The 21,677-nt window shown below is 41.2% G+C and overlaps 1 protein-coding gene across 2 annotated transcripts in view; it reads left to right on the top strand.

Annotated features, from left to right (window-relative positions):
• The window catches only part of RYR3 (ryanodine receptor 3), a 160,337-nt gene that overhangs the window by 58,762 nt on the left and 79,898 nt on the right, over positions 1–21,677 (top strand). For both annotated transcript variants that reach the window (XM_008050522.1, XM_008050521.1), the window contains exons 18-27: positions 211–286; positions 400–523; positions 3,018–3,133; positions 3,616–3,683; positions 4,590–4,711; positions 8,333–8,382; positions 8,787–8,847; positions 11,485–11,723; positions 13,066–13,147; positions 20,299–20,429. In XM_008050522.1, coding sequence (XP_008048713.1) covers positions 211–286; positions 400–523; positions 3,018–3,133; positions 3,616–3,683; positions 4,590–4,711; positions 8,333–8,382; positions 8,787–8,847; positions 11,485–11,723; positions 13,066–13,147; positions 20,299–20,429 — 1,069 coding nt within the window. The remainder of the gene's footprint in view (positions 1–210; positions 287–399; positions 524–3,017; positions 3,134–3,615; positions 3,684–4,589; positions 4,712–8,332; positions 8,383–8,786; positions 8,848–11,484; positions 11,724–13,065; positions 13,148–20,298; positions 20,430–21,677) is intronic.

Genomic DNA, 21,677 nt, shown 5'->3' with positions numbered 1-21,677 from the left:
CAGAATTAGATATTCTTTTCTATGTGTATAGAAAGATATAAAATTAACAAGTTACATAGCACAGGCTAATTAATAACGGGGCCCTTGGCGCTATACTGTTGGTGTTCAGTGGCATGCCCTTCCCAAGCTTGCCTGAAATAGCCTAGCAGGTACGAAGCCATCTTTCCTGCTTGCTTTCTCTTTGACTTGCATCTCCTTGGTGAGACACAGGGAATGGTGGAGGTTGTGGCTGAGAACTATCACAATATCTGGGCCAAGAAGAAAAAGCTGGAGCTAGAGAGCAAAGGTGAGTGTGGTTCACAACCTCCCCCTGACACAAGTGAGCTGGGAGTGGGTGTGTTCTTTCACAAGGGCAGAAAGAGCCAAATATATTGTTGTCTCTCACCTTACTGACCCCAGGTGGTGGTAGTCATCCTCTTTTGGTACCATACGACACCTTGACTGCCAAAGAAAAGTTCAGGGACCGAGAGAAGGCCCAGGACCTGTTTAAATTCCTCCAAGTGAATGGTGTTATTGTCTCTAGGTAAGTCATCTTCCACATGAGGTTACTAGGGCAGGGCTGTGGGTGTGGGCCTTGCCTCTCCAGGTATTCAATCACCTGCCTACAAAACCCATTTGAGTCTTTTGAGATGAGATCGTTTTCATTTTGGAGCATGAAGCCCTTTTTTGACATAAACAGGAATAGAAGGTATCAATTTTTAAAGATCAGTCACAGCAAAGAATCATGGCAAATTATATTTATAGACCTTAAACATTTAATTATAACTTAAAATTTATAAACGTGCATCCATTCATAAATCTTGTGCTACAGGCCAAGGCCCTTTCTTTGTTTGTTGTTCCATTGATTGGAGTTAAAAAACCACATCTGTAATATGTCCTCACAGCTTTGGAATTTGGGCATCTTTAGAGAACAATGAGAATTTGAGGCAAATGAAAACAAATAAGTGCAGTATTCTAGACATTTTAAAAATTCCTTCTCTATCTTTTACAATTGTCTCACTCATACCTAATTCAAAACTGGTATATTTGCAATTATATCATATATAATATATGTAGTATATATATTTGGAAGCTTGTAATTATGAGTCTTTGCAAGATATGAAGTTAGTTTTCATAGAATAGCAGTTCTTTTTACACCTTTATTTTGTTGTATTATATGACATTTTATTCAACAGTAACAATAGCAAGCATAACTGACAAAAACAGTCTTTGAACAATGAAAATTCGTATGAAGATGTAACTTTTCTGGGGAGATTCAATGCATGTGATTTCCTAAAATGTTTTATCTCAAACTTATGTAAGCCAATCTAGATGAATGTTTTATATAGGTTGGTCTTGACTACTTAAGCACTAAAGATGGACTCCATTTTCTCCCTAGCCAAATGTTGGTGATGGGCTGTGCTATGTAGGATCATGCTTGTTGAGTCTTCTGTAGGATGGAAAATAAATTAGTGTTCCTATTCTGATATAGTCTTTCCTCCTAAAAAGAAATGTTTGCTGAGGAAGCTGCTGCTTTTTCCTTTTAGTTTCCTACAGAAAATATACCATTGAATGACAAAAATAATAATATATACAAATATTTCTGTTGTATCTCATATGGAAAAAATGACAAGACTCATTTGCCATATTAAGCAGGAAAGGTCAGACAGCAGGAGACAGCCTCTGAGGAAGCATTCGAAAAATACTCCCATCGTCATTTTAATCCTGTCCTTAACACTGAGATAAATGTGCAGTGTGATCTACTGATAAATAACTTGCTCACAGAAATGAAAAATTTCCCTTTACTGCCACGATAAAGGAAGTCAAGGAAATAGGAGAAAATCAAGGAGAAAGATAATTGAATTCAGCAAACATATCCTAAGCATTTATTTGCCATGTGCCAGACCTTGTGGTAGGCACTTGGATGTATAGATGACCAAGCAAGGTCCCTGCCACCAAGGAGAACTATCCTAGCCACCCCCCCGAACCCCCCACCCCCGTCTCAGACCCTCTCTGTCTTCAGTTTCTCCATCACTTGATGACAACCCACTCTACCAATTGCTCAAGCCAAAAACCTTGACTCCTCTCTTTCTCCCAACCCACATCCAAATTCTGATAGTTCTTCCTTTAAAAAACAACACCCGCTTCATGCTATCAATCCCTTCATGCTATCGCTATCCTCCTACTTGGGCTCCTTTCTCTAACCTCGTCCCCGTGGTCAATTTTAAACATAGAAACCAAAGTGATTTTGTTATAATGTAAGTACTAGCATGTCATTCCCTATTCAAAACTTCCAATTGCTTCCCCTCTCACTCAGAACAAAATTTTGCTCAAAAGCAAAATTCTGAGGGTAGCCTGTAGGGCACTACTTGATTTGCCCCATTTGCCATCCCATACCCCTCTGACCACCTGCTCACTTCCCTTTCATCCACACTGGCCCATCTGCCATATTCCTTCAACTCAGCCTTCATACTCTTGCCTCAGGACCCTTGTACCACCTGATCCCTATGCCTTAAAACCTCTTTCCCCAGATGCCCATACGGCTCACCTCCTTCAAGCCTTTAGTCCAATGTCAGTCACCCAGTGACACTAATCCTGACAACCATATTTAACACTTTAGCCTGCAAGCCTTCATTTGCCCACTCCTGGGCCTTTTCATTCTGCCTTCTTTTTTTTTTTTCTTCAAAAGACATATTAACTTATAGCATTCTATCTAATTTATATTCTATGTCTGTTTACAGCTAGCATAGCTAGTATGTAAGAGCAAAGATTTTTTGTTTTCTCCTCTGACATTCCCAGCTCAATATTTGTTATGTGAGTGATAAATGTCTTCCTGAAAAATCTTTTTGGAAATTATTGTAATACAGGCATCACACGCTCAGGTTCCAAGTGTAAGGGGAAGTTAGTCAAATGAGTCACTACGGCAGAACTACCATAAGCAATGGGAAATTTAAGTTCCACACTGGTAGGATTGATGATGTACCAAAGTCACGTGGTTATCTCTGTTACTTCCTGGGGTTTTCCCATTTCCAACCTAGAGGTATGAAGGATTTGGAGCTGGATGCCTCCTCCATGGAAAAGAGGTTTGCCTATAAGTTTTTGAAGAAGATTCTGAAATATGTTGATTCTGCTCAGGAATTTATTGCACATTTGGGTAAGTATCATTGTGAAATATCACAGAAGAAGTTGATATTTCTTTATCAAATAATGCTCCTTTCATACTGTAACTATTCGATTCATCTAGACAAATGATTTTAGGGGGAAAACAGTGGCTGAGATTTTTTCCCCCTTCCTTAAAAAAAAATCAGTTTAATCCTCAGCTTCTCTGTTGGATTTAGTTGAACTTTTTGTCATTCCTTTCATGCAACTCATCCTATTTTAACTTTCCCATTTTTTTCCTTTGTAACTGTGGACATGTGACCCAACCTTTCTGAAACTGCTTTCTGATCATTAGAAAGAGGGTAGTGAAAAGGTTAGAGAATTGACACAAGAAATAACCAGCACAATTGTAAAGTACTCTGTAAATTATGTTTGTGAAATCAAATAGCCTTTTTTATAGCCTTTAGAAAAACTGCTCTGTTTCTAGAATGTGATTGACTTTTATTTTTTAACCCTGGCCAACCTGTGTCTTTGTAGAAGCCATTGTCAGCAGTGGGAAAACTGAAAAGTCTCCCCATGACCAGGAGATCAAATTCTTTGCCAAAGTAAGTGACTTTCTACACTTAATCAAAGTACTTTCTTATTAGAATCTCTACCATTTAGGGTATAGGTTAAGCTGATCCAACAAAGATGTCTGAGACCCCAATGGCTTCAGTGAGGTGGATGGATATTCCTCTGTTGTTTAACAGCCCCAAGGTAAGTGGACAGTCCGAGAAGGTAGCAGCCTGCCCAGCCCACACCACCACACAGTAACCAGGGATTTTTCTCCCTTGGTGTGCCAACATTTCCGAAGGTGTGGTCCAAGTAGGCTCACCTGCACCATGCTTGTGAGAAAAGGGAAAAGGAGAGGGGAGAGCAAGCTACTGCTTTTTAAATGTTCTATGCCAGTGGCTAGAACTTAGTCATTTGAGCTTCATCTAGCCGCAAAGGGAGACTGGGTAGTGTGCTGAAACACAGGAGTTCTGTTAATACAAGGAAAAAGGGGAGAGTAAGTTTGAGTGCCAGAGAGCAGTCTCTGCCATACAACCTTTCTCAGAGGACTAATGGCATAGAAGGCCTTGAGGTGCCTTGCTCTGAGAAACACAGACAGAATGCTTGAGGCTAGTGATGCTAGGCCTTGTCTCAAGTGTACCTGTTGGATGCCCAGAAAACCCTATCTGAGAGCACGTGTCCCACAGGACTCCTCTGCAAATGCTGACTCAGGGCAGCATGACATTTCTCTGGGCCCTTGGTCAGTGACTCTCTCCTTCACAGATCCCCAAGGCCTCTGGTATGAAGTAGAGAAAAGGAAGATGTGATGGAAACTGAGACCTAGAAAGTAGAATTTCCAGAAATTCCATGACTAGGATTTTTCAGAGGATTTTTGTTCACTGAGATCAAACATTTAAAAATGAATCAAAGGAAAGTCTTTAGCTAGCTTCTTAGAAGTTGATTTCTGGTGGGTCTTCCAGGTTCTCCTCCCACTAGTTGACCAGTACTTCACCAATCACCGCCTCTACTTCCTGTCATCCCCTTTGAAGCCCCTGAGCAGCAGCGGGTATGCCTCCCATAAGGAGAAAGAAATGGTGGCCAGGTGAGTCTACAAGATAAAGTCATGGTACCAATGTGGTTCATTTAAAATTCCAGCTTCCTGGGGTCTAAATGGTGAATATTTTAGAGAAATGAGGTATATGCTGATGATTGGTAGCTTGGAGGTTTTTATTATCATCTTGACTTTGAAAGAAATCATATTCATTCCTTCTGTATTATTTCAGCATTTAAGAGAAGTACATTATTAGGGAGGATCAGTAGGGCTTGGGGAAGATTTATATACTCAAGTCAACATCTATCCCAAAACAACTTTTAGAAAAAAACGAAGAGCATTCTAAAGCTTGGGGAAAGTAAACACGTGACACTGAGAATAAATAGGTAAACACTGTTTTCAATCCCCTCCCTCTTAAGATTTCCAAATTACAGTTTTTTTAAAGAGTCAGATCTTACAAGTCCTGATGTGGGTGATCTGGAATTTGAAATCTAGGCTATATAATTCAATTTTAAATTCTTAATAGGAAATAATATTTTCATCAAAAGCGCCAGCCTCCCTACTCATTCCACTCGGTATAATGTAGATAAGAACAGAGGTGATGCTTCATGATCAGGCTAAGAGATGAACTCTACCATTCCTCAGGCTCTCTCTGTATTTGGTTAATGAAAGACAAGGAATGGGCTAGACTTCTAAATAGCAGAGAGCCGAGGACTTGAATGAAAGTAGGCTGTCAACTCTTTCCCTAGCATTCATTGCCAGTGAACAGTGCACATTATGCTGTATGAGAGCCCAGTCATTAAAGATCACCATCTTTGGGAGGATACTCAACTTCAGAATTTATCTCACATTTATTAAACATTTAACATGGCTAAGCACTGAGCTTAATTTTTTGTATGGTAATAGTTGTTAACCATTTGTGTAAGTATCATTGTGAAGCATCATAATGTTTTACATTCTAGGAACTGGCTATGTATTATGATCTCCATTTGGTAGAGAAAGAAACAGAGGTTCAGTCAGGTCCACTCCAGTGCCCAAAGTGACCCAAGTAGTCCTCTCTATCTACATTGAGTGCCATTTATTCTGCACCATGATTACTCCCATTTAAGATGGGAGAAACCCCACTCTATCAAAATGAGATATCCTTAAAACCAGGCATTGACCAAAGACCTCCTAAACATTTTCAGGATGCACTAATGTGTTTTGTAAGAAGCCAGGGAAATGACGGGTAAAGTGAGATATTCAGAAAAACCAACAGAGGGCAGGTGTGTCTGTTTTCGTCATCTATTTTTCGTAGATTATTAATTCATGGAAATGTAACATTTGTTCAACCAGGCACCATTTGTCGCAGCTGGAGTACAACCTAGCACTGATCAGCCTTGCAAATAGCTTTCAAATCCATCAGTGTGCTTGCTGCCTTCCTGCAGAAGCAGTCGTGTTTGTCCTGAATGTGTTCACATTGCCAGACTCCTCTTGTTTGCATCCTTTGTCCTTGTCCCACTTATGCATCTGATTCTGTTCACCTGTGGGTCCCAGACTCTCCTTGGGATCTCTTTAATTTATTGCCTTCCAAGTCGGAGATAAGGGAGAGACGCCTAGAAACTCAGGTCCCTCATAACTCTGAGCTAAGGCTAGTGTTTCCACTTAAATCATGGGCTCCATAGGGAACAAGCAGGGGCCTTTGGAAATTTCAGGTACTGGCCTTCACATGCCTGAGAAAGCATTTCTGACAGTGAGGAAAGCCGTGTTAGCATTAGGATCAAACAACCCAAATATTGTTACAGAAGCATCATTTTGTATTTAAATAGAACGTGTGTCCACCTTGAAGTATTTTCACCATAAATATCTGAGTTTATCTGCCCTTAATTCTGCAAACTGAGAGTCATATGATTACTCTATTTACAGGTGAGAAAACTAACACATAGAGCAGGCAAGGGGCTTCACCAAGACAGCCCACCAAATCATAGGCAGAGCCACAGAGCCCTCATTCCTCAGGGATGTCCCACTCCTCCAATTCCATGAGTCTGCAGCAAATACGCATCTCTGAAAAAAAAAAAAGCAGTAGTCCATATTTAATTTCATCCTAGCTGGCTGCCAATTTTCTGTTTAATTATTATGAGTTCTCTTAAGCTCAGGCCAGCAGTTTCCAATCTATTTCCACTGCAAAAACAAATGACTATCTACGGGGGACTTTGATTGTGGTTCTCCAGTAGACAGCCCAGAAAGACCCAGGTATTCATTGAAAATCACTTAAGGGTGAGCAAGATTTCATCCCTCCAACTCTCAGGATGTGCTTCTTTCTCCATTTGAGTTGTCCCATAGAGGATTTTCGCCAAGTGGAGCAGGGCGCTCCTTGACAAGTTATGAATGAGAGACCAAGGAATGATTTCAGCTCAGTCTCACCTGGAGAACCCACAGTCTGAACAGATGTTTTCTTTCTTTTTTCCCTCTTTCTGTCCCCCTGCTTTCTGAAGGGATTGCAAAGTTCTTGTCTAGCCATGCCAGTGTCAAATAATGGCAGAATTCTAAAGAATCTCCTCCCAAGAGCATCAGCAACATGAATGAAATGATGGTCATGGCACCCCTAGATGGGGTCCATCAGTAGCATGTTCAGAAACATCGATGAGCTCCTTTCCAACTGCACAAGGCCCTCATTAGGCACTGGGAAAAGTCAAACAAAGAGGCACAGCTAAACCTTCAAGGAGTTCCATGGTGGAAAATATGAGTGAAAGCATTGAGAAGTTTCAAAAAACATATAGGCTTTCCTAGTTTCAAAGGATCCAGCTAGGACACTGATTGGGCCAGGCCCATGGACTAATGGGAGATGACAGAGAATATTCCTTTCTTAAAATAAATTTTGTCTGCCGGGCTCGGTGGCTCAGCCTGTAATCCCACACCTTTGGGAGGCTGAGGTGAGTGAATTGCCTGAGCCCGCAGGTTCGAGACCCGCCTGGGCAGCGAGACCTCATCTCTACAATAAATCAAAAAATCAGCTGGGCGTGGTAACGCGTGCCTGTAATTCCGGCTACTCGGAAGGCTGAGGCGGAAGGATCACCGGAGCCCAGCAGGTCGAGGCTGCGGTGGCCGGGAGCGGCCACTACACTCCAGTCTGGGCGACAGAGTGAGACTCCAACTCAAAATAAATAAATAAATAAATTTTGTCTAACACAATCTCTTCTCATACCTGAATCATTTCCATTGTTCCAATCCCACTTCTTGCCCACCTCCCAACTAAACCTTCACACCCTAGGTTGAAGACTACAAAAGGATTTGCAATTCATTGCAACAATGGGGGGGAGAAAATCATGCTTCCTTTCAGAATCCTCATGTGTTCCTGAATGTCATACAAATGAACATTTCAACATATGGCACTCTGAAGCAAAGGGTAGTTTGTACCGGGTCACTGCAAAATAGTGTAACTGTTGCAGAGAGATTGTGTTAGGATGGAGCTACCTGCAAGATACCTTTCATGATTCTCCAACAAGATGGTACAGACACACATTTTCCTGAGTGTAGTCCAAAGGATTCTTTGATAGAAACATAGTACATCTTTTCAGAGTCCCAATCCATGGTCTCTGTTTTACAGCATGGTAGATGGTGTGGGATGAGGGAATTCAAAGTATTAGTCCTTGAATCTCTTTAATCTGAATTGTGTTCATTTTTCTGCTTCAGCCTGTTCTGCAAGCTTGCTGCTCTTGTTAGACACAGGATTTCCCTCTTTGGTAAGTGAAGAGAAGTGTTGCTAAAGGCCGTACTCCTCCCTGTAATTACTCCTGAACTTGCATATTGCTTTTATTTGTGGCTCCCTCAGACTGGTTGAGTCTTGGGACTAAGATGTTACCTAAATTTGCCATAGAAAAATTGGTCTGAAGCATGATAAACAACCTCTCTACCACTTTAACTGCTCAGATTTTCCACACCAATGAATGTTTTAAGCTCTGCCTCTGACATCCATCATAAAGCGGAGGCTGTGTCAGGCTAGAGATTAATGTGTTGTCCCTGAACACAGACCTGGCACTTGGTGTGTTGGTGGTTAATTACACTGCGCTGTGGTTTATGCATATGGAGAAGATTGCCTTTAAAGATAGATGTTTTGGGGAGTAACAGGTGGTATTTTTTATTCTAGGCAGTGATTCTACTACGATGGTGAGCTGTCTTCACATCTTAGCTCAGACACTTGACACAAGGCAAGTCGTCTCAGTTTTTTTCCAATAGTTTCTTGTGACTTCCTTTCTGATGCTCTCATCTCACTAATTATTGTATGAAGAAAAGATGGGTCACTGCTCTGCAGGAGTTGGAAGAGAGGGGAGACAGGGCAACGATGAATCTGACCCTAGAAGCTAGCACTCTGTGTTTCTCAGTTTCTTTCTCAGTTCACATGATGAAGAGCCACTGTCATGGCATAGACTGAACACTGTGGGCTCATTGATTCTCATTTCTCTTAATGAGAAGTTCGTCTTTCAGAAGATAAAATATACAGAGGATACCAAAAAGTGTATACACATTTTAAGAAAGGAAAAAACTATATTAAATTGTAATACTCAATAAGATGAACACAACTCACATTTGACTTCTACAATTATGAGAGGTGGTCAAAAAGTGGTTACCGTCAGCGTCCAGACACTTCTGATTATGGTGAACAGTGAACATTGCTTAAAATGTATATACGTTTTTTGGCACCTCCAGTATGATGTGGCAGAACGTCACTTTGTACCTAATTCTCCACAAAAAAGGAAGAGCTGTATAATGGATAGTGAGACCACAAGCATTCTGGAAGAGTGAACATTAAGACTCTGAATTCAAAATGGCCAAAGAAGGAAATTTAGGGAGTTCTGTTTTCAAAAGGATTAGAAGCAGAGAGGGTTTTGCTCCCATGGCCTAGGGGTCTGGGAGGAAGTCTTTAAAAATAATACATAAATTCTGGTAATAGTAACATAAATGATGAGATTTTTAGAAGGTAGTGGAAAGAACTAATAGACAGCTTTCTTTAGCATGATCACTGAAGAAGGGCCTTTGTCAATGAGAACAGTAGACATTGGAGACTCCTAGATGGGGGTGGATAAGGGTTGAAAAATCACTCATTGGGCACCATGCCCATCACCTGAGTAACAGGCTCAGTAGAAACCCAGACCTCACCATCATATAACATACATATGTACCACTTGAATCTAAAAAAATAAAAATAAACTTTAAAAAGAGTGACCCTTGTCAGAGCCCAGTCAGTGGAGCATGCCTGCAGTCCCCACTACTTGGGAAGCTGAAGTGATAGCTTGAGGCCAGGAGTTCAAGACCAGCCTATGCAACATAGCAAGATCTTATGTCAAAAAAGAGGAGGAGGTTTGTCAAGTTGAGAGGAGGACACACCCCTGGAGACCCAATGCAGAAGAGAGTCACCAACCTAAAAGAGTGGCCCAAAGATGAAAATCTATGATGAACTGAAAATGACTACCAAAAAAAAGTTAAGGGCCATTAAATTTGAAGAATCAGTCCAAGGCAACCCAGGCAACCAAAATCTCTTGCAACTGGCCTTAGGAATCTTTATTCCAGGAAACAAGCAAAAAGTCTCAGGAGAGAGTTCTGATCTTTTTGGTCTTGTTTTTGTTTTTCCTAATGTAGATAGGACAAAACCTGAAACTAGAAAGTTAAAAAGAAAGCTCATGAATGCTTCCAGAATAGGAGCAAACCTCACTGTCTTTATTTCCTTGGTTTTATTGTCCTGATTGGTTGAATGATTATCAGGAAAATGCTACAGATAAAAAGCATCTGTCATTGCAGCAAGTCTGTTGTAATCTTCTGAATAAGATGTAGAAATATGAAAAAGTATAGATGACTTATAGGTTTTGTTCCAATTCTAAGTTTCTGAAATACTATATTTTGAGGGAAGACCTTGAATGTCCATAGCTAACCTCCATTCCCACAGGGCACATTTCAATGAATTTTTTCTCCAGTAGTCTGACTAAGCTGTTTTTTTTTGTTTTTTTTTTTTTAAATTAGAGTCTCACTCAGTCGCCCAGACTGGAGTGCAGTGGCCGCTCCCAGCCACCGCAGCCTCGACCTGCTGGGCTCCGGCGATCCTTCCGCCTCAGCCTTCCGAGTAGCCGGAATTTCAGGCATGTGCTACCATGCCCAGCTGATTTTTTGATTTATTGTAGAGATGAGGTCTCGCTGCCCAGGCGGGTCTCGAACCCGCAGGCTCAGGCAATCCACTCACCTCAGCCTCCCAAAGGCGTGGGATTACAGGCTGAGCCACCGAGCCCGGCTGACTAAGCTGTTTTAAAAGGACTCGCTCCTTTTTCTCTCCCCTTGTCCCACCTAGGACATTCCTGCAAACTAATAGAAATCTTAAGTTTCTGTTGACTTCTTTCCTTACTCTGTCTTTCTCTCTAAGAAGTCCTGCATCAGAAGAGTTCATGTTTCTAGATAGTCTTTATAAAAGTTGCTTATCCCACAGTAAGCTATAAGAAAAACTCGCCTTTCCTTCTGTTTAATTAGACATTTACAGAAGACTATGGCTAGTTGCAGCTTTCTACAGATAGCAGGTGACTAATATGGGTTTCATTCTAAACTGTTTTTTGCATTTCCTGAAGAGTTAAGCAATAATTCCCTCAAACTGAACACACCACCCAGTCACCAGTCCTTTTGAGATCATGTGATCCAGGATTCTTCCTGGATATTAACTGATCTCTCCATTTCTCCTGACACAGTATCAGGTATCCAGGGTGTCAAATGTCTGCCCAGCATGCACTGCAAATCATCAATTTCAAGAATGGGGTTGGCCAAAAGTTCGGATTATGCTTCTGGTTTTGAACATTGTTTGCTTTCAGGACTGTCATGAAGTCAGGCTCAGAGCTGGTGAAGGCTGGGTTACGAGCCTTCTTTGAAAATGCCGCAGAAGATTTAGAGAAGACATCAGAAAATCTGAAGCTCGGGAAGTTTACCCATTCCAGAACGCAGATTAAAGGCGTCTCGCAGAATATTAACTATACCACAGTGGCTCTGCTCCCCATCCTGACATCCATCTTTGAGCACGTCGCTCAGCATCAGTTTGGGGTGGATCTACTCTGTGAGTCCTACTGCTATTTTATATGCACATAGCCACAGGTAGGAAGTATAGGCCCCATTCACTGATGTTGACCTAGAAAGAGTAGAAAGAGAATTATTCCATGCTTTTTTTTTTCTTCATAGGTTTAAAAAAAAAAAGAAGTAATAGACTCTTGGGGGGAAAGAAATTCCCCAATTTGAGTTGGTAATATTTCATCTTTTCTCACTTTTTTCTAGACCAGAATTTCCCACCTGCTAGTCTAGCTCTTAGCTATTGTGTGTACCCTTGCTTAATTTGGAAAGGTTATCTGAATAATACATCAGGAGATACAGGGTTGCTTCCAGGTTTATCGGGTACCATTTTTCTTATTAAGAAACCTTAATTTATTCATTGGATACCACAAGCAAAGGAATGATGCTAACATTTCATTATCTGGGCCTTCAGAAGACCAAAATTGGTCAGGTTTATTTTAGTTTGCATTTTGCAGTTTGTTCAGCCCTGTGGTACAGATATTCTGCCACCAAACTTCAGTTTTACACTTTAAATGTTAGCATGTGATTTAATTTAACCAGCTGTCAGTACCTGAGGCTATGTCTTCCATATCCCTGAACAACTGAAAATCAATTTTTTCTGCTGGGTGGGGGTCTCAGAAACATCCAAACTCATTATTTTGTGTCATGGAAACAATGCAATTCCTCGGGTGAAAAAGAAAACATTAAATTAGATCCTGATTGTGTTAAAGTCATCGCAGCATCGGTATGAGTTTCAGACATGGCCAGGGACATGTAGCCTGCATATTAAACTCTATGAGTTCCTAAGCAGAGCATGCCATTCCTCTAGGAAACATGGCAAAATGGAGATACAGTTGAACTGCCTTTTGAAAAAACACCCAGTAGAGAACTTGGGGGACTGTTAGATATATTTTCCTAGGAAATGAGTATAAGACCCATTCAAGCTTCAGGTTTTCTACTTTATTCTTTCCAAAGAAGGAAATATTGCACTGGGTAAAATTTGACTAAAATGTCTCCTTCTACTGGAAAAAACAAATCCCATTATGGAAAGCCCCATTGGTCAAATGATTCCTTTCGCAGTGAAGTCATGTGATCCCCACCATAAGTCCCTCACAGAAACTGGAATGTCTCAGTGGCGAATGTTTTCCTATCAGTGTTTACTCTGCCAGTTCAGCGACTAGCAAACTAGCATCTGGGTAGAAAAGGGGGGCTGCCTTTGTTGAGAGAGAGACAGAGAGCGAGATTTTTTGCTCTTGCCTGATGCCCACTTTTTTTTGTCTTCATGAACTCTCCATGTACAGGAGGTGGGGCTGGGTCTGACGCAGGGTAATGACTTCTCCTCTTTGTTTCAGTGAGCAATGTGCAGATTTCTTGCTACCACATACTGTGCAGCCTTTACTCTCTTGGGACAGGAAAGAACATCTATGTTGAAAGGTAATTAGTGAACAAAAGAGCCTAATACATTCAGGCTCAGAAAAATGGTACTTACAGTTTTTTAAACACTTAATCATATCTTTTCAATCCAGCAAAACCAAAATGCTCACTGATATGGAATTTTGAGCCTTGATTATGAAATGTTGATGGCAGTATTAAGAACTGCAATGAGGCTATTGAAAGTTATAACTTCGGTGGAGATTACCAGTGAATGCCTGTGGCTAAAGGAGCAGCATAACCAAGCTAAATTCTGTGCTTGTAACCAAAACATGTTGGAGTTTTGTCTGCTTTTTCAGAATCACAACTTCCAAATCGCTTCCAGGGTTCCTGCGGTTAAAGCTTGCTGAGAAACTCCAGGGACACGAGGCAGTTGCTTTAGTGTTTAATGAGTTTCTGTGTGATACAACCCTGGACCTTTACCAGTCTCGGTTGTCAGATTAGCTATCGTTTGAAACGAGTGCACACTTGGGTAGCAGCAATGCTGGTCAATACTCTTGAATCTGAACACACTGATTTGCCGAGGTGCTTTGGTTCCAGCTTTGCCTCTAATCTGCCTGTCGCAGTGGAGGCCTTCGGCGACCCCTTGCTTTTCAGTATCAAATGCCATGTGTTCTGTTGTTCTGTTTAATCCATTGGGAAGATTGGAAGGATAAACAGTATTAACAAAATTCTGGACTTAGTTTTATCCTTGAAAGATTTTCTCTTTTTGTCTTTTCAAACATGCAAACTGGAAATAATTCAATCTGTGCTTAAAATTACTTAATCTAAACTTCCCTTGATATCCACTTTCCATGTGTTGCCTCTCTTTTGATGCTGTTATCAAACCAACAATAAACCCTTGTTTCCTGTCAAAGCTTGCAAGTATTTAAACTGTGATTTCTCAATAAAACAAAACAAAAACTTCAACCCCTTCGAGAACTAAAGATCTAATGACTAGAAATCGGGTGCTACAAACCAAAAAATGTTGAAGAAATGTCTGTTTCTTCATAGTCACAGCTTCCAAATAACTTCCAGAGTATAAGAAATTCATTGAGGAGTTAATGACTAAATTTGTTTTGATTATGATTTTACATTTTTACAATTGTCTAGCTCTTCTTACTGTTTTACATAAAATGTGAATAAAGAGTTGTGTCATTTGGGAATAGAAAATGGGCAGACAAAAGTTTAGCACCGAATATTTTATACCAAATCAACAGGAAAATCTCTTTTTAAAAATTTTATTTGTACCAAATTTCACTTAGGGAATGTGTTTTCAGTTCATTTCTTCCATTGAGCATTTATAAGTATTTCCTCAGTATCTTTTTTAATTTTCTGGTTATACATATATATGTGTGTATGTATATATTCACCCATGTGTATGTGTTTCTTTGTATGGTGTTTTGTAAAGCTGATGCATTCTTCTCTTGGAAAAAAAAAAAAGTCAAAGAAAGGTCAACTCTGAAATGTCAGACCAGAAAAAGACTGCTCTTCATATGACTTTTTATACTTTATTCATGTATTCGTCCCAGGTTTATTGTGTATCTGCAGCACTGTGAATATTGTGCTTGGTGTTTCATAATCTGTGTTGGTAGAAGTCAAGGCTTGGGGAAGCCTGTAGGGTCAAGGCTGCCCCTGTTGGGTTTGTTTGTTTGTTTTTCCTGTATATTTTTTCTGAACAACTTTCCCCCTGAACTATGTTTTTTATCTATTTCTTGGTTGTTAGGTACATTGCTAGTTCTTAAGAACAGAGAGGTGGGGGGGGGAGAAAGTGGAGAAGAATAAATAAAAAGAAACAGTAAGGCAGTTTCACATCGAGAAACTGACTCAGGACTAACTCTCTCTCACCAAATCGGCAGCATGTTTAGCCCTAGCAATGCACCAGTGTTCAGGTTCTGGTATCCTCCTCCAACAAATGAAGCAGCTGGCAAGAACTCTCAGTGCATCCTAGAGCCATAGGACTTTTGCTCAGTAATTTAATGTATGTTTATCCTCTGCTTAGATAACTCAGCAGTTACAAAACAGGTTACTTTTCACTCTTCTATTCTACCTCACCTCTAATGGTCTTCCAGGCTAGGGCTCCAGGTCATAGGAATGGCACATAGCATGCATATTCTTCCCTACTCTGTCTCCCATCTGCCCTTCTGCAATATGGACCCACACACATGTTTCCTACCAGGTGTCCCATGGCCTGCTCATTATTTCAAACAGAAACTCATCTTCTAGCCCCTTCAATACTCACAGATATTGCTGTGCTTTCTTCTAGGTCTGGAAATTGTGTTTCCATTTCAGTATCCTCACTTGATTTGATCCATACTTTATGGTTTGAAGTTATCATACATTTTCTAATCAACGTAGATCCAGATTTTTTCCTAATTTTTTTCCTTTTTTCATGTGGTTTTTTTTTGGGGGGGAAGCAATAAACCCACCATTTCTCTACCACATTTAATGAAGTTTCCTTGACTAATGAATGTGCATAAAAATGTAAGGGAATCATGAAATATTTGGTTTCCAGCTATACCTGACATATGTTTTATGGATAGAAAAGATTTCATGTACCTTTGTGATAGGGCTGACTGAGAGGGAAAGTTGCGGGAAAAAGTAGAAACACTTTTTTGAAATGTTTTCTAATTGAGACAACCCAGAGAATGTCATTGACAAGTGGAATTTTCAGATACAAAATTTCAGAGAAGGGTCATGGCTTTGTGCATTTAATCATGCAGTATACTTACATTCTTTAACATGGAGATACTCTGATTAGTTGAAAGAGTATTTGATGGGGATTGGTCAAGAAAACAAAACTTGGAACTTGGTAACATTAAACACCGAGTCTTAGTTGTATTTAAAATGAAAGCTGTGTTTTCCACTTTGAGCTTTAGAGATATTTATTCCTCTCGTCCTGCCTGATTTTCTTTGACCAATTATTTCTGATCAGACACTGCACATGTTCCCTCAACCTCTAAGGTCACTATTACTGCTTTTTAGACCAATGTCCTACCCTTGCCCTCACTGTGCTTTCTGTATCTCTGCTATATGTCATGTCCTTTCTTCAGCATCCTCTGGAATACACATGAGAGAACTTTAAAAACTGCAAAGCCCTGTTGTGTGTGCAAGGCATTCTTACTATTACTTTGGTGATTTCGTCTTTGCCTGTGTCCCTGACAATAGACATTTGAGAGCAAGACCTAGATGCATAGAAATAAAATTGATAGGTTTACAAGGCAAGCCTTCTACTTATCAAATTAGGAACTAACACAAACCAACATATAGACTGGACCCCTTTCTAATCTGTCATTGTTGACGAAGAACCTTATTTGAAAAATACTGTACTAGGTATTAAGAACTGAGACCAAAAAAGGAGAGTTTTTATGCCCAGTGATAAGCTCTTCAAGTAGATCTGGTTACAGTGGAGCTGTTTCTGTAGGCCTTGCCCTGCTGAAAGCTTGGTTCACACCCACAATGCCCCCTAGGGGGTGCTAATGACCAGAGGAGCTTTAGAACAGCAAGCCTTTGCCTAGCCCAATTCCTTCTCCGCCCAGGGGCCAAGGTCATTCACACTGATGTTTCACAGCAAGAAGCATTAATTGGCAGAATTCTGGATTTTACTTTTAAAGAACTTTTAACAGCTAGGCCAAGAGAGCTGTTGTTAATCTCTCTCTTAGCTGAACAGCTAATTAGCACCATTGTGTGCTCTAGACTAGAAAATGCCCTGTTGAGACTCAGGTTTGTCAGTAATTAATATCAGAGAGGACAGGGCCACATCCCCTTAGTCAGTGCAACACTGAAGAACTGAGACTTATCAACTGTCTTTACCCCAGCGAATGCATTTGTATCTGATTAACTCTCCAGAAGTCTATTTTCATGAAATCATGATTTTAATTTTGGTCAAAGGAAGAAAAAGAAAAAGAGAAGAAGAATGGACCAGTTCAGCACCAAAGCAATTCAGGATCACCTGCTTCCTAGATTCATCTCCCTGTGCAACTCAAATTTGCTATTGGATCTGAGATCTCACTCATTGTTATCCCTGATTTTCACCCAGATTTCCTTTCATGAATGCCCTCCCTGTGGCATTTCTTTCCCCTCCACAAAGCATCTCCTCATTTCTTTCTCCTCTTCACAAGGCAGCACTGAAGAGAGAAAACACCACATTTCTCCTCATTGGCCACAGTGATTAGTATAGATGGTAAAACTATTAAATGAAAGAAAACAACCCCTTTTGGATGCTCATATCTGATGGATAGAGGTGCTCACTGTCCTCAGCTCTCACTGAGGTATTGGCCACTCAGGTTTGAAGTTAAAACGATGGCCCTCTTCTCATGCCTGTCCATCATCTTGAGCTTAGCAAAGAAGGGAAATAAATGGGGAAGAACAGGTGGTGTGAAGGAAAGGTGAGGGAATAGTCCCGATCTGGGGCCTACTCAGAAGTGAAGCAGCACTGTGAAAGCTTCTCGAAGAGTAACCAGGTCTCAGCAGCCTTTGCAGTCTCAGTCCCTCACCCTCTACAAGTGATGCACCTCCAGTGGGATCCAGGGCAGCATTGAAATATAGGGCACTGTAGGGTTGGTTTGTTCAAGGGCTTCTGCTCTGCCTGTGGAGCAGTCCTGGGTGGGGAGACTTTAACTGTCAAACTTTCATCTAAAGGACAAGGCTGCCATCAGCTAAGAAGGGATTGCCTGAGTGAGGACCTGTCAATCTACTGTTGCTGATTGGGGACTGATTTTAAAGTTATCAGCTTAAAACGTTATGACAAAATAAAATGTCAGCTAGTTTTCTAAAAGGCAAGCCTAAGAAGAGGATAGAAAATAAAGCCACTTAAATTAATTTCCCTTTAAGGTAATTTAAAAGATCACTTTTTTATGTGTGGTAACTTAAATGAAGACTAGGTAAGTTTTCCAAAGAATACACAACTTTCTGCCAACTCACCCACCCTCTCCTTTCCCCTCTAGTTCAGCAGCTTCCTCTTGTATTTCAAGTAGAACAGTTCTCTACACCCCTGGGTCTAACCCCCTGCAGATTCTGTTTCTAGACAGTCTTGTACAGTCATTTTTTCTTTTCTTTTCTTTTCTTTTTTTTTTGTTCTTCATTTTCTTGCAGTCATTTTTCTCAAGACTAGTTAAGATCACATTCTAATCCAGCTCAAATATATCTATTTCTCTATGTTATAACCAAGTTGCAGGCTGTTTTTAATCCTTATGACTAGTTCATAAAGATATGTTATTTGATCATATTGCTGACTCAGGGTTCTATGTGGAACACAAGTTCTATATTTGCTCTGCATTCAGTGAGGGACTTTCATCATCTGGAGATCAAAGGTTAAGGTTAAGATTATCTGGTTTACTCTTCAGTTTCAAAAAAAAAAAAAAAGCTCCTCTACACATTCAGAGAATCTGTGTTTCTGACATTCTGGCTTCTTGGTGCTGCTGGAATTATTGGCTATTGTTGCAATCAGGGACAATGAACACAAACTCTTGGGTATGGGTCTCAATGGGAAGCTGAAGGGAACCCTTGAGAGCTGGATTCCTTTCTGCTTCCACAGCATCACAGAAGAGGGTTAAGTGCTGGTTCTTGGCTCCAAGTGTACTTTCTCCAGCTGGCAGAGTCTTTATGAGAACTATAACATCCCCTGAGATGCAATCCCCCTCAGGCCTTAGGGGTTCTGCTCTTGGGCTTCATATATACAGCATCAGTGCTCAATCTGAGTAGATGAGCCATAGAGAGAGGGAGAATGAGGCATGAGATGGGCTTGAATGAGGAAAGCCCCATCCGAGTCTTAGTTATAAACTTGTTTGCATATGTCCTCATTATCTTTGTGCCATGATCTAACAAAGGACTCATATTCCTTGTTTATTTGAAAAAAAGAAATCCCCTAATTTGGGAGCTGACATAATATGTGTAACTCACAGGATAGATAATGTAGTTCATCTGTGATTGGATGCCAGTGAGAAGATGGAAGATATTAATAGGTGGGAAACAGATGGCTCTGGTCTTTCACTCACGGAAAGCAACAGATGTCAGTCCCTACACAGCGTCCTTCCAGCCAGCACTGCCACTGTATTGCCTCAATAGCAGTAGACAAGATACAACTCCAAAGCTAAGCCCAGATATGGGAGGGAAACACACTATTGCAGTCCTAGTTCTGCCTTGACCAACCTGTGGCTGATTCCCATCCCTTATACTTACAGACTTGCCTACCCTAAAGCAAACTCAAATCCTCTCAACTGGAGAATTTGGAATCTGAACTAGGAATCCCAGGCATTTTGTTTTTGTTTCTTTGATTGTTTTACAGGAAGACTCAAAAGCCAGACCTTAATACATGGTGGACACTCAAATATTTGTAGAAGGTAGGGCGAGGAGTAACAGGTGTTTGAGGTCTCTCCTCTAAATCAAGCTGTAGAATTTAGGACCCATTGTTTATGATGGAAGGAAGATCTTTTATTTTGTGTCATGTTAATGCTTTGGCTTATTATTCTACTGTTCCCACTAGTGGACATAGCAGAGAACAGGCACACAGAAATTATGCAGAAGTTTTTAAAGCATTTTGAGAAAAGGAAGGATTTATCTCAATGTGGATACCAGCAAAACTTGATCTCAGACATGTTGGGAGGGAGGGCAAAACTGCACAATATAGTATATCCCCTTAGCCAGTTTTTTTTGTTTGTTTGTTTGTTTTGAGTTGGAGTCTTACTCTGTCGCCCAGACTGGAGTGCAGTGGCCACTCCCAGCCACCACAGCCTCGACCTGCTGGACTCCAGCGATCCTTCCGCCTCAGCCTTCCAAGTAGCTGGAACTATAGGCGCGCGCTACCACACCCAGCTAATTTTTGATTTATTGTAGAGATGAGGTCTCGCCAAGTTGCCCAGGTGGGTCTCGAACCCATGGGCTCAGGCAATCCACTCACCTCAGCCTCCCAAAGCGTGGGATTACAGGCTGAGCCACCGAGCCCGGCTCTTAGCCAGTTTTGAGAACTATGTTCCAAATAAGGATAACGCTGTAAACCATTGGTTAGTGTCCAGAGAAAGATGAGGGAAGGATAAATGCATATAACCTTGGGTCTGGGATGTCCAGTGGATTAGTCTACGGACAAATAACCAGAGACATCCTGGGAAAGGGTTCTAAACCCAACATGGGACCAGCATATGGTGGTACCACTTCTAAATGGATTTCTCTGTTTCCAGGCAACGTCCTGCCCTTGGAGAATGTCTGGCCTCACTGGCAGCTGCCATACCAGTGGCATTCCTGGAGCCTACCCTCAACCGCTATAACCTACTCTCGGTCTTCAACACCAAAACCCCCAGGGAGAGATCTAGTAAGTATGTCCCTCACAGAGGTCATCAACCCATTTCATGTGCTGAGAGGAGAGCAGCCAGGAAGGCCACATGGACAGGGAGCAGCAGCCCTGCACCACTATTGTTTTTACACATTCTGAGAGGGGTAAGGAGGTCAGAGTTGGGGACTAGGTTGCATATGTCTATCTTATTAGAGAAATTAGCACAGACGGAACTTTGTTATCATTAGGCTTTTGTTTTCTCTTCTGTAAAATGAGGAGACGGTGTTGGATGTCTTGGCTGTCCTAGCTCTCAATTCCCCTTCTGCACCTGAGGATGTGACTTTTTTGCAGTCCCTCTCCAGAGCAGCATCAAGTCCATGGGGAGGCAGTACTTCTAAGAAAGCTGACGGCATAGTCTTGTCTTCACGGAAGATAAGGCATAGAAAAACTCCAGAAGGAATTTCTTTACAGAAGTGTTAACATGCTGGGATCTATAACAGGGTTGCAAACTGTGGCTATAGGGAAAATCTGGCTTCCTGCCTGTTTTTGTATATGAAGTTTTATTTAAACACAATCACATCTACTTGTTTACGTATTGTCCATGACTGCTTTAGCTTAGCACTATAGTGGCAGACTTGAGTAGAGACAACAAAGATGGTCCTGGAATGCCCAAAATATTTACTATCTGACTCTCTACTGAAAAGGGTTTCCACCCTCTATTCTAGAGTAATCCTAGAAGAACTACAATTCACAGAGGGCTGAAACCTGCTTCTGAAGGATGTGGGGAGCAGGATCCTTACATCTGGGTTAATTTTGATCCTTCCTAAGGGCAATGGAATGGAATAGAGAAGTTTCAAGTGGGAGCCTGGAGTCAAACTTAAACTCCAACTAGAAAGAGCTACAATGATTTGATGTATTGTGAAACAAAAATTACCCCAAACTGTGGGCCTAATCAATATTAAGAAAAGGGAAAAAAACCATAGTAACCTATTTTAAACCAGAACCCTTCCTATGAAGAACCAATATTTTCTTAAAACATTGATATAAGCCGGGCTTGGTGGCTCAGCCTGTAATCCTGCGCCTTTGGGAGGCTGAGGTGAGTGGACTACCTGAACCCGCGGGATCAAGACCCACCTGGGCAACTTGGCGAGACCTCATCTCTACAATAAATTAAAAAAAAAAAAATTAGCCGGGCGCGGTAGCGTGCACCTGTAGTTCCAGCTACTTGGAAGGCTGAGGCGGAAGCATCGCCGGAGCCTAGCGGGTGGAGGCTACAGTGGCCAGGAG

Source organism: Carlito syrichta, unplaced genomic scaffold (genome assembly GCF_000164805.1).
Source record: "Carlito syrichta isolate Samal-C Ts95f unplaced genomic scaffold, Tarsius_syrichta-2.0.1 Scaffold148494, whole genome shotgun sequence".
Taxonomy (NCBI): Eukaryota; Metazoa; Chordata; class Mammalia; order Primates; family Tarsiidae; genus Carlito; species Carlito syrichta.
Note: the sequence above shows the minus strand (reverse complement) of the source record. Positions and strands in the feature narration are given on the sequence as shown.